At 41.1% G+C, this 13,930-nt stretch overlaps 1 protein-coding gene across 5 annotated transcripts in view; it reads left to right on the top strand.

The window, feature by feature from the left end:
- The window catches only part of LOC115108266 (protein strawberry notch homolog 2-like), a 118,235-nt gene that overhangs the window by 66,267 nt on the left and 38,038 nt on the right, over nucleotides 1–13,930 (top strand). The window contains exon 1 of one of the 5 annotated variants that reach the window (XM_065008996.1): nucleotides 2,580–2,923. The exons of the other annotated variants lie outside the window; for them this stretch is intronic. Within the exon in view, the coding sequence (XP_064865068.1) occupies nucleotides 2,861–2,923 (63 nt within the window). The 5' untranslated portion in view covers nucleotides 2,580–2,860. Of the gene's footprint in view, nucleotides 1–2,579; nucleotides 2,924–13,930 lie in introns of those variants that run through there. 5 annotated transcript variants of the gene reach the window in all.

The raw sequence follows: 13,930 nt of genomic DNA, 5'->3' as shown, positions 1-13,930 counted from the left end.
CCTCCAACAAAATCGTTTTTAAAAAATCATTAAAAAAAAAAGTAATCGGTCGACCTCTACAGTACTCAGGATGAGTGTTGCAGTCAATTGGGGAGGTATGTTGGCAGTCAATTGACCTTTTCACATTTCTGACCGGTCAAATGGTGCTGCACTTAGTAGGTGAGGATGTGTAAGGAGCGGTGGAGAGTTTGTGGCGCTCTGTGTGTTCATGCTCGCCTACATGCGTGTTTACCTGACATCAGAATGCATGTAAACCCATGGCTAGCATTCTTGCTAGAGAGAGTACTTTCTGTGGCATGATGCTAGCATGTTGTCACCGATTTTAGAGAACGAGTCAGACTGCTTGTGGCCTGGGTCACAAGCTCTGAGGTCTGAACTTTCCGCACAGACCATCTGATTTGCTGTATGTCATGATTCAGGGAAAATAAGAAAAATACTGCCCTGCTTAGTGCTTACTGGAAGAAGAATAGTAGGGAAGCACTTTTACGAACCATGCATCTCTCCTCTAAGCCACAGTCTAGAGTGACGAGTGAACAGAGTTCTACGTCCACGGCTATACACATTCAGCACTCAACGCTTTAAAACACACACACACACATTGCACATACTCTTTGCTACTTCCTGTGTGTCCCACACCTCTGTATAGGTGCATATGTCAGGTTATCTTCTGTTATGTCACATTGGTGTGTTTGAGCTGGCCCGTTCTGCCTCCCCACCTGCTCATATCCTCCAACGAGAGACCATATGAGAGGCTTTAATAAAGGCATGTTCAACTCCGTAGTAAATCTCTCTTAAGCACTGGACTGCAAAGGAATGGCTCAATAAGAGATTTTGGATAATGTCCGTTGACTTAACAATGTCAGGTTCTGTACCAAGAGAAAGGTGCCATGTGTTCTGTTTCATTGTAACTGAATCAAGCTCAATGACTTGTTTTATTGTCCCAGCTTGTTTTGTTGCAGTAGAATGCCTTGGAGATTTAATAGTTAATAGTTAAATTATGAGATGCAGGTCTTATTCCGGGCTTGTTTTGCAAAGTCAGTTTCATTTCTCTTCTAACACGTGTCACAAATTGCCTGTTGGATGGCCTACTTTACCAGGCAGTAAACAAACAAATGTTTGCTACAGGCAGTCCTCCCAGTTGAGGCAAACAACTAACTTTGCAATTTGTGGGAAATGTTGCTTTTAATGTTTCACACTCTTATGGATTTAGTTCTGTCTCATCAACAGAGATTGAGCATGTAATTTTCAACAACAGCAGCAGCCCACCCTGCCACAGTGTTTGTATTGTCTGGGCTGTGACACAGAGGGGAGAGATGATACTGAATGCTTGAAAGATGCAGCTCATCAGTGACACATCCTTGCCAATGTCCCAATAGCCTCAGAGTGACCTTTACAGACCAGAGGATTCCCACAATCTCACTCATGACACCACCGAGGGTGCACTCAGTCTGTCTCCCCCCGTAGACCAGCCCAGTGGAGGTGGGCAACAAGTTGCCACAGTAGACCTGATGCCCCATCTGTTCCTGTTAGCAGGGGGCAGTGGCCATGCACTGTCCCTCTACCAGGAAGGAGGATGTGATTTGTGAAAGATGTGATTTGTTTCACATGAATCATGATTTTTTTATATATATATCAAATAAATGAATTTTGTAGCCATCTTTTTAGTACTAGCCTTAAAAATATATATATATATATATATATCAGTAGCATTTCCCCCAGAAGTTTTGATAATCATATCATAGCCTTGTTTCCCGTAAGCAGAGATGGAGTGTGTCTGTGCAGGTCTCTGGATGGGCAGATAGAGAAGACATCAGCTGTTGAAAGGCCTTCCGTCATATGTCTAAATCATTGTAATCTCTTGATGTATTTTATTTTTTTAGGTATACCTAGCATTTATCTGTTTGTCTGTATTACATATACACCTATGCTATACACCTACGATTTTTGATGTAATAACTATCAGATACACTCACTCATTGTCAGTCTTTGGATTGTCTCTGTGGACAGAACAGTTAAAGATTGAGACATCAAATCCTTCCCCGTATTTATGAATCATGTAGCTAGATATCTCTGTCAGTATGTCCGGTGCTTTGACAGCTTGAAATGACAATTTCACATACTGTAGCTCAATTCTGATAAGTGACTACCCATTCCATTAGCTCTTTAATTAGTTTGACATCTCAGCAAAACCCAATCATTAAAAGTCCAGATAATTTCCACTTCTAGCAGCAGCACAGCCTTGCAACAGAGCCTAATCTGTCAGGCAGACAAAAGTCAGTGTCTGAAAATAAACCTGCTAGCCAGCCAACCTCTAAATATAATAATCATTAAATACTGATCCGAGACATTGAACATGGCAGTATACAATGGCGTGAGAGCCGCTAGCAAGGACCCATTTGCGCAGGACTGTTTAAACTACAAATGCGGTTGAGTTACACCATGTACAGTAAAATGGGCTTGACTGCCAGTAACTCTAGTCACTTACCAACAGAAGCATCATTTCCTGAAAGCTCCTCCCCTCCTCCCTCTGTTCCCCTCCCCCTCCCCTCTGCTCTCTCCCCAGCACCTTAGAGCATTGAGGAAATAGACCACAATCAATATGTCTAAACCTCTATGTAAATACCTGTCAAACCAGCCATAGTAGAAAGTGTATGTTTTTAGGGCATTGTTTTCTTCCCAGAGCCTACCTGTAGTGTGTGTTATCCATTTCTGTGTGTTCTGGAAGGAACTGGTAGGGCCGTCTGCTCTTGGGAAACATTCCAGATGTGAGGTGTTTCCACTGCTCCAGCACATGGAAGGATCTGTCGTAAGGGAAAGGTGAATTAGGAGAGTGGTATTTCACCCCAGAGCTTTTGGACTCATGTCTTCTATCCTGCCGTTTTGGACTAAACTCTATTCACAGTTGGGACGACCACTTCCCAAGGTACTGCTGTTATTTATGTTGAAGTGTGTAAAGCAGGGAGCTTGGTGTCTGGGGTTAACACAAATGTGTATATATGTTAGCTAACTGTTTTAATTTGATTGTTTCTTTTCTTAATGTTTGAGACACTGATTGTCGTGTATAGGTGATCGAGAATATGTAGGTTAGGTGTTATCTAGTGCATTTTACCAATGCTGTTTTCAGTGTGGTTATAATTTATTTTATTGAATGGGTTATTAAAAAGGATGCTTCATACTCCTTACACCTCCTTGATAAAATAGAAATCTTCGGTACACCTATGACTCAACTATTTTCTGCCTAGCTTGCATCATGGCCTCATCTGACCTCATCTGAATTTTGTCTAAAAACCTAATCCTCATTTTTGCAATTTGTTTAAACTTTTTTTAAATTTAATTTTAAATTTCTTTACCTTTATTGAAAACAGTAACTCCCTTCAATGTGCTCTGAACATTTCATGACTCTAGGACCAAGAAGAGAGAAGCTATTTTGAATATGAGGTTTAATAATTGTGTATTTGTTAATGTGAATATGTGGCAGTTTAGTTTTTTTCGTAAATCTTTTCTGTTTTAGAGATGTGGTTTTCATCAGACGCTGACGATTTGCTAAAGGTGTTCAGGGCTCAACAGTGCACACATTTAACTCGGGTTATGCGCCTAAATAGGAGCACCAATGCGCCTAGAAAAAGTTATGATTCTGTCTTTAATATCTCAAGTATATTTAATTGTGCTCCTAAATTTCTTTGTGCGCCAACATTTTTCAACTTAGGCGCACACGTGCATGTTGTTAAATTTAAAATGCAGCGTAGGGCCCAGGTGTTGCCATTTCAGAAATGTATAGGCACTGCTCTTATCAATAAGCAATTGCTGAAATATGTTCTGGTGCTCATTCGCTTATTCACACGTTACTCCTAGACCATTGGACGGCTTTATATTCAATATGTAATTTTCAATAAAACGTCATGCGTTCGATTTGGCTGCTGGGGGGCAAGGAGGCCCCTAGCTCCGCTAAAACCATTAACATCTACGTGCCGTTTTCAAGGGATTGTTAAACAAATGTTATAACTATTTGGTTTTAATGTCATCACCTATTGAGCATAGTCAGAACTACACATTTCTGGTTAGTCCATGCGAAACAATTGCGCACATTTGGCTCTATCATCAGAGTTATACAACTAGTAACTGCATGCTTTTCTTGATCTGTAAACACCAATGATAATGTAATTTGAGATATTTGAAGGTACCTCTCCATTTGGCATGTAGCTAGCTAAACAAACATAATTTTTCTTCATCAGAGATTAGGCATTTGGAAAGAGCTTGACATCGGCAAGACCTCGTCCTGGTGAAGTTGACCGTTAGACTTCAGTCATCAGTGTAGACTGCTCGCAAATCATGATGTACTGTTTTTTATTTGTTTTTGTTTATTTTGTGATGTGCCTTCATGTGTGGCAGCAGCTTTTAAAAACAACACAAAAAAAACATTATTTAACCTTTACTTAATTAACTAGGCAAGTCAGTTAAGAACAAATTCTTATTTACAATGATGGCCTAGGAACAGTGGGTTTAACTGTCTTGTTCAGCGGCAGAACGACATTTTTACTCTTGTCAGATCGGGGATTCGATCTAGCAACCTTTAGGTTACTGGCCCAACACTAACCACTAGGCTAGCTGCTGCCCCCAATCCCCAGCTAATGGGGATCCATAATAAATATAAATCAAACTATTTGAGACTTAGTTTATCCGCTGAAAGTTTGCTTGTTAACTAGCCACATTGACATGATCTGTTATTAGCTTGCTAGCCAATTTGACATGGTCCATCAATCAATGTAGCCTATATCATGTCTGTCAGCAGCAATCATAATTAAACACTCTTAAAAAACAATGTTGGAAAGGGGATCACGTTCGCTAACTTCGCTAGGTAGGCCTACATTGGTTGGAGAAAAAAGTACATTAGGTCTACTTACCACTGTTTAGCCAACTGTATAAAGTTTCTACCGGTAGCTTGCAAAGTAAACATTTTATGCAGAGCCCACAAAAGTTGGAAAATTAACCTAAACCACTCATCCTTGTTAGGTGTAGTTCACTTTTATTTTATATCACTCAAATAACTCTGGTAGGGCTAAATGTGTGCAATTGTTTTACATGCAATAATCAGAAATGTGTAGGTCTGACTATGCTCTTCAAGAGGTGATAATATTTAGGGCTGTCCCCGCCCCCCAAAAAGTCTTTGTCGACCGAGAGTCGTCTGTTCTTTCGACCAATGGATTGATCGGAAATGTTTAACCTCTAGCGTTGAGCAATCCCGTATCCGGGAGCGTAAAATCATAGCCTCAAGCTCATTACCATAACGCAACATTTCCTATTGATGAAAATCGCAAATGAAATAAAATAAATATATTGAAACACAAGCTTAGCCTTTTGTTAACAACACTGTCATCTCAGATTTTCAAAATATGCTTTAACCAATGCTACACAAGCATTTGTGTAAGAGTATTGATAGCCTAGCATAGCATTAAGCCTAGCATTCAGCAGGCAACATTTTCACAAAAACAAGAAAAGCATTCAAATAAAATAATTTACCTTTGAAGAACTTCGGATGTTTTCAACGATGAGACTCTCAGTTAGATAGCAAATGTTCATTTTTTTCCAAAAAGATTAGTTGTGTAAGAGAAATAGCTCTGTTTTGTTAATCACGTTTGGCTAAGAAAAAAAAACGAAAATGCAGTCACTTACAACTTTTTTCCAAATTAGCTCCATAACATCGACAGAAACATGGCAAATGTTGTTTAGAATCAATCCTCAAGGTGTTTTTCACATATCTATTCGATAATCTATCAGTGGTGGCAGCTGGCTTCTCATCAGAAGAACTGAAAAATATTGCAGCTGGAGCTTACGCAATAATTGCGACGGAGGACACCAAGCGACCACCTGGTAAATGTTGTCTCTTATGGTCAATCTTCCAATGATATGCCTACAAATACGTCACAGTGCTCCAGACACCTTGGGGAAAACATGGAAAAGGTAAGCTGACTCCCAGCTCCTCCACAGCCATATAAGGAGTCATTGCCATGAGGCGGTTTCAAAAAACGCGGCACTTCCTGATTGTATTTTTATCTGGGTTTTTTCTGTAACATCAGTTCTGTGGCACTCACAGACAATATCTTTGCAGTTTTGGAAACGTCAGTGTTTTCTTTCCAAAGCTGTCAATTATATGCATAGTCGAGCATCTTTTCGTGACAAAATATCTTGTTTAAAACGGGAACGTTTTTCATCCAAAAAGTAAAAGAGCGCCCCCTATATCGAAGAAGTTAGTGTATTTATTAGAAACACCGTATGTTTGAGTAAAATCAACTATATGTATGCTACTTTGCCTAATGCTTTAAGCACTACAATTAAAAATGAAGACACAAAAATGACTAAAGAGTGAGGCAGAGATCAATATAGCCTAACCAGAAGGGGAAAAAACCTGTTCCCGACCCGCCTCCTGCTGCTGGCCTTAGCAGATTCTGCCATTATGTTCCTGAAGTTACCGGCAATAGGCTACACCAGCGGTCGTCAACCTTTTCCATTTGGAGTACCATTTCTACCGATTTGCTTGCCAGTTATGATTTTCATATGCACATTTTCGTGGAACAGTTTAATTTAATTTATAATAAGGTCTTCATATTTCAAAATCAATGTCATGTGGTTAATCAAAACTAGCTAAATGATGCACATCTAAAAGTAACTTCTATTGCCATTGCCAATATATAAAAATAACCTACATAAAACCAACAAATAAAAACATTGCAGCCCGATGATAGAAAAAAATCCTGATTTCAAAATAAATATTCTATAAATCACATTGGCTATGCATGCCCTGTCTGCAAGGAACTTGAAACGTATCAACTTACCTTGGATCCGGTCTGAAGCTGGTGCTAGAAAACTTTCAACATTGTATAAAAAATTATGGGCACTCATTTTCCCAAGCCAGTGAGCTCTGTCCAGACAGATACAGCTGTAATGCTATTTGCGCAAGGGATATGAAGTAATCAGGTAGGCCTTTTTAATTACATTTCCACCAGATCAGAGCTTGACATTTTGTCCCCTTTCATGCTGAGTAGTTATCAAAAGAGCTGGAGCTGGAAATATTTTTCAAATAGGCTACATTGAAGATCTATGGTCATTCTAAATGGGTGTAAAAACAGACCGCTTACTTGCAAAGAAAATATTGCTTTGAGAAGCTCCACAGTGATGGTGAGTTAAGACAATCAGAAATAGTATCAGATCCCCAAATGGGAACATTTATAAGCCTACAGTTGCACCCAGGCCAGGTAGCCTAGGCCTAGTTCTATGAGTAATCATATAAAAATGTGCATGTCCTTACTCAAGATTGACAGGAGAGCTTAAATTGACAACTCGTAAATGGCATGAAATAAACCAGAACTTTTGCCTCAAAGTGTAGCCTAGGTTGTGTGCTCTGCAAAAAACGTGTGCACTCCGACAATGACAACAGTAAGACTATAATAATAATATATTGAATGCATTAACAGAAATTACCGTAACAAAACAAACATTGTAGATTAGAAGTTATGGTAATTAACTGTAAATGATCCTGGCGTGCCATCCCTGTGGCCTCCGCAATGGATTAGTCCCCTCAGACAGGCGTTAATCAGACTGGTGTCTCGTGTGCAGTTAACATTTCTTAAATATTTGCCACTGCTCGACTAAAAAATCTTGGACGACTAAATGGTTTCAGCCCTAATAGTAAACTCAGCGAAAGAAGAAACGTCCTCTCACTGTCAGCTGCGTTTATTTTCAGCAAACTTAACGTGTAGATATTTGTATGAACATAAGATTCAACAATTGAGACAAACTGAACAACTTCCACAGACATGTGACTAACAGAAATGGGATAATGTGTCCCTGAACAAAGGGGGTGTCAAAATCAAAAGTAACAGTCAGTATCTGGTGTGTCCACCAGCTGCATTAAGTACTGCAGTGCATCTCCTCATGGACTGCACCAGATTTGCCAGTTCTTGCTGTGCGATGTTACCCCACTCTTCCACCAAGGCACCTATAATTTCCCAGACATTTCTGGGGGGAATGGCCCTTGCCCTCACCCTCCGATCCAGCAGTTTTCAGACTTGCTCAATGGGATTGAGATCCGGGCCCCTAGCTGGCCATGACAGAACACTGACATTCCTGTCTTGCAGGAAATCACGCACAGAACAAGCCGTATGGCTGGTGGCATTGTCATGCTGGAGGGTCATGTCAGGATGAGCCTGCAGGAAGGGTACCACACGAGGGAGGAGATTACCTGCAATGACGACAAGCTCAGTCCGATGATGCTGTGACACACCGCCCCAGACCATGACGGGCCCTCCAAATCGATCCAGAGTACAGGCCTTGGTGTAACGCTCATTCCTTCGACGATAAACGTGAATCCGACCATCACCCCTGGTGAGACAAAACCGCGACTCGTCAGTGAACACTTTTTGCCAGTCCTGTCTGGTCCAGCGACGACGTTGTTGCTGGTGATGTCTGGTGAGGACCTGCCTTACAACAGGTCTACAAGCCCTCAGTCCAGCCTCTCTCAGCCTATTGTGGACAGTCTGAGTGCTGATGGAGGGATTGTGCATTCCTGGTGTAACTCGTGCAGTTGTTGTTGCCATCCTGTACCTGTCCCGCAGGTGTGATATTTGGATGTACCGATCCTGTGCAGGTGTTGTTCCACGTGGTCTGCCGCTGCGAGGACGATCAGCTGTCCATCATGTCTCCCTGTAGCGCTGTCTTAGGCATCTTGCATGACAGACATTGCAATTTATTGCCCTGGCCACATCTGCGGTCCTCATGCCTCCTTGCAGCATGCCTAAGGCACGATCACGCAGATGAGCAGGGACCCTGGGTATCTTTCTTTTGGTGTTTTTCAGAGTCAGTAGAAAGGCCTCTTTTTATTGTCCTAAGTTTTCATAACTGTGACCTTAATTGCCTACCGTCTGTAAGCTGTTAGTGTCTTAACGACCGTTCCACAGGCGCATGTTCATTAATTGTTAATGGTTCATTGAACAAGCATGGGAAACAGTGTTTGAACCCTTTACAATGAAGATCTGTGAGAAAAAAAATGATGTTTACGAGTTATCTTTGAAAGACAGGGTTCTGAAAAAGGGACGTTTATTTTTTTGCTGAGTTTATTACATCCAAATAGTTAACATTTTATTTAACAATCCTTTGAAAACAACAAGCATTTGTCAGTTGTTTTAGCGAAGCTGTGGGTCTCCTTGACCCTCAGCAGGCAAATTGAACAAGCTACACCATATTGTGATGTTTTATTGAAAACTACCTATAGGCTATTATAAAATAAATATTATATGTGAAATATGGTTATAATGAAGCATATTGGTGGTTTTGGAGAGAGGGAGCTGGAAATGCTGTGTGTCACGTTGAGCTTCATGGGCTGCTCGTCCCTGTTGGTGTCTGCCAGTCACAATTAATGTGACAAACGGCTGTCCATACAGCAGCCTTCCAGTAAGTCCTAGAACCTGGTAGTTGTGCACGACCACCATACAGCACAAGTGTATCTGCGCTCTCCTTCTCTCTCTATTCCAAGTATAGAGGACAGGAAACAGTTATACACTCTCTAAAAGGTTTTTGGTCAGAATTCATCTGTAGTTTATATGATTCATGGTCATTCATCTGATCACATGATATGGCTCCAAGGGTGTGCCAAGTTGATGTTATCGACAATTTCCGTGTTTTGGCCATAATGCCCATTTTTTACGGACATATTTATCTGAATATGAGCGTCATGCTCTTTTTTTCCATTGACGTCCGCCCAGTGAGTGTAGAGTAAACCTTGTCCCCAGTAATAATTCCACGGACCTCTCCGGTCCAGAGGGTGTGTGTGTGTGTGGATTGCCAGTTCCATGGCAGATGCCAGGGAGTCAGCACTATTTTAAGCCCAGAGTGACGGCAAGGCATGTGTCTTACTGGAAGTGGCAGAGGGAGTGAGAGAATGGAGGAGGGAGAATCATTGGCACTGGGATCACTATGAGTAGTGTCCTCCTGTCCTGGGTGAGTCACTGAGTTAAAACTTGACAACACCAGCCCACTAACTGACCACAGGTGGAACTTACTGACAAAGACTGAAAGGTTAGCTGAGTTCATGGGCTTTTGGTTTTGGAGTGTGTGGGTTGGGATTTGAGGGTCTTTTTTCTTCTGCCAATTCCATTCCAAATCAAAAAAGTAAAGAGAACTGGTATTAAGAATGTTTCATGTCACTGTAATTTTTTTAGTCCTGAAAATATTTTTGTATTTAATGTCTTTTAGCCTATTTAGTTTGTCCTTATTTTCCATCTTAGCCTGTGCAATAATTACTTGGCAATTCTTTGGAACTGAGTTATCTGATGGGAATTGAGTAACTTATCTGATGTCAGATCCCCACCGAATCCATTTCCCTTGTGGATGCAGGCTCACACCTGCCCCTCACCCCAACACACACACACACACACAATGCCACACCTCTGAATGCACAAGAAGGAAAGATTAGTAGCATAGGCCAGGTATCTGCTTTCACTAGTCCAGTTTTTTCTTATCAGTGCAGAATCAGATGAACTGAACGAGACAAGGAAAGGAATCTTCATTAAACAAGAGATGCCCTCAGTGTGTGCCAGATCCTCTCCACGAAGCCCTTTTCTACTTCCTCTTGGCAGATCCCCACAGATGCTGACATAGAGATCACCAGGGCCGCTGACTGCTACCCTCCTATTGGGCTAACCCTCTTCCCTTTTGCATGACTGGCTCTGTTATCATTTCCCGAACGATGGTGTTTTTTCCGATTTCTTATTATATCTGACTGTTGACTGAGAGCTTATACTTGTTGCAGAGAAGAACTGAGCGTTACAGAACATTCAGATAGAAATGTGTTGTGTAAACCAGACATTCTCTGGTGTGTAGAACAGATTAGCTCTATACATAAACGAAATGTCATCTTAACGTTGTACCCCACTGAATGCATTTGATGCTGGTGATGTTGTTGACTTAAGGGGATTGTTATGAGTGTGACCTACTACCCCTCCACTTTCAATGGAAAACACAGCCTGAAAGATTCTCCCCGTCTCTCTCTGCCAACCCGAATCAGATCAAGCCATCTCAGCAGGCCTCTTAGCCAGCTGTATTCTTCTTTATCATTAACCAAAAAGCCTGACATGACATCCTTTTATTATAGAAGAGTCAGGAAACATTGGAACGTTCCAGAGGCCAGCTTCCCTTCTTTCCTGTGGCTGGGCAGGACGTGAAGTCCTCTGTGGGTGTCCCTGTCCTTGTGCTGGGATGGGATGGGATGGGCTGTGTTTTATAGGGCAGAGCAGTACACTGTACTGTATGTAAAGGATGTGGGTAACGTAGACTGCCTGGGATAACATAATCCAGACAGCTCCGTGGCTCCCGGGCCTCCCAAGCTATCAGTCAGGCTCTTTTGACAGCAGCAGGGACAGGGTTCCATACAGGGTCCATAAACATGACCCACACTGGAGACCGGTGGGGCTTCCTCCTCCCACCGTCCCTCCTGGCCCTGTCCCAGACACTGATCGAAGGTCAGTTTTGCGTCCCCTTCCTTGAATAATAAGGTTAGGTGTTTTGGTAATTGATTAGGATCCCCATTAGCTGTTGTGAAAGCACTAGTTACTATTCCTGGGGTCTACATAAAACATGAAAATGACATGATACAGAACATTAATAGACAAAAGCTCAAGGACCGAATTATATACATTTTTAAAACGGCACACTTCAAAACACACAATATCTAGGATAAGATTGGAGGAGGGTAAGTTGTTTTCACAAGCAACTGCTATTGGGAGCGTTTCAACCAGCTGTGTTGGCATCAGGTGCTGTGATGTTATCTTTGAGTCAGCCGGGTGGCATATTGGAACATTACAGAACCACTTAGCTCCTAACGCCAAGGGATTTAAAGGGCCATAAAACGATAAGGTCGTACAATTTATTCTTTTTAATAAACCACACAGCAGTATAGAAAAATAAACGAAGGAAAGAAATACTAATTTTTGGTCTGATTCTGCTAAAAATGCTTACCACGGCACATTTTGGGTAGAAAAACAAACCGAACACCAGAATAAGAGTTGGGTTAAGGTTGTTGTCTTGAGATGGACTGAATGACTGACTCTCCACTACTTAGGCTGGCCTGGCAGAGTAGAGGGTGGTTCCCTGGCTCCCTCATCAGATTTTCTGGAGGAGGAGGAAGAGTGGTGGTGAGGGTTTCAGGAAGTCTCTGCTTATTCCCTCTGGCTGAATGATAGGAGGAGGCGGTAGAAGTTATCCTGATATCCAGACCTAGGATCAGCTCACCCCCGCCACCAAATAAATGCCTTACCTTTACTGTTAGTGGATAACATGTCAAACTGAACTCCGCTAGTGCTGGTTGTTTAGATTTTCTCTTTTTTTTAGCATGTTAACGTCGTTATTTCATAATGCATTTCATCATTTTATAGCTGTTTTAATGTGATTTCCAAGTCAAAAGTAGTGAACATTCAATTGCTAAAACATTGAAAATATTCCAATGTCTCTATCAGTTCCACATTGGATAGACACCAATATAAAAATAAGAAATTACTATGAAATAATCAAAATTGTCAATTGTGTATATCACTTAGTTTTTATTATCTTTAAATCCTTAAAGTAATCATTGTATTTCTGCTCAGGCAGTAGCAGTCAGCCAGCCACGCTATACTGTACTGTCTTTTTTAGCCATTTAGTATGCTGCAGAGCTGTCTGACAATCATTTTACTACTTCTTCAAAGTAGATGAGGTATACTTTAACCAACTGTCTCTCTCTTGTAGTTCTGTACATTCCTCTCATGCGGTCTGTGTGTAACCTTAACCTAAAATAGCAGGCATAAAAGTGGATCTCTACAGAGATCTGTATTTAATGACGCGATGCTCATGTCTATGCCCTAACAATGGGAGTCATTGTCCCAAAGGTGGGAAGGCAGGCATGTGTCAGTTCAAAATAAGCCCATAGAAACGCATTGTGTTATTTTGGACAGATTTGCCTCTCTGATATGAGCTTTAAAAAAAACGGTTCAATGGATTATGGTCATTGTTGTTTCTGTGCTTAAGGTTGAATATTTGCTTAATGAAAACTACAACTCCCTTCAGCCCGGCGTCTCACATAGTTCTTGACTTGATTTCTGAATTATTTGATTTCACTCGGGCTCACAAAAAATACAAATAAATGGAATTCTAGTAATTTAACCGACGTCGGCCAATTAGTTGTTTAATAACCCCCCAAAATAAATACAAATGTTGGTTAATCGCTCAGCACTAATATAGGGAATGTGATTTTAGAGCCAGAGAGAAACACCTGTACTCAGCGTTAGACTTCTTGAAAAAATAAACTTGCTGAATAGAGGCTAGCCATACCTTCTACGGTTGTTGAACAATGGCTAGCCTCCATGTCTCGTCACAGGCCTGCTGTGTAAAGCTACTTTAATAGTTATTTCAATTCGGTTTGGACAGGCTGTTTCTCTTCTCCCTGGATGCCCCAGTTGGTGTTTTAGTGATATTACACAGTCACACAGACCAATTAAATAACATGAACACATTTAGTATCTCCTGGCTTCCACGCATAGCCTACAAGCCACTGATGCAGACCTTTGGAACATCTACATTTTAGAATGTCTAATAAATCCATGTAATATAGTCTGCACCATCACAATAAATCCATTATTTATTTTAGACAGGTCTGAAGAAGCGTGATATGAAGAATATGTTGACTTTCAGAAAAATAGAATAGCATACTCTTGAGTTGTCCTTGTATTTGGTCCTGATCAGGCTATGCCAAATGGCTGTGGGTTACACTAGTTCGTTTAGCAGGCAAGATTTGCTTAGAATTCCATGGCATTATTTTATAGTTTGAAGAATACAATTGAACATAGCTGAATAAAATATAAAGAATATGTCCTCCAAATAATTTGAGGGAGTCCGCACATGCGGCTAT

This window comes from Oncorhynchus nerka, linkage group LG24 (genome assembly GCF_034236695.1).
Source record: "Oncorhynchus nerka isolate Pitt River linkage group LG24, Oner_Uvic_2.0, whole genome shotgun sequence".
NCBI classification, from domain to species: Eukaryota; Metazoa; Chordata; class Actinopteri; order Salmoniformes; family Salmonidae; genus Oncorhynchus; species Oncorhynchus nerka.
This window is presented reverse-complemented; position numbering and strand designations above follow the sequence as displayed.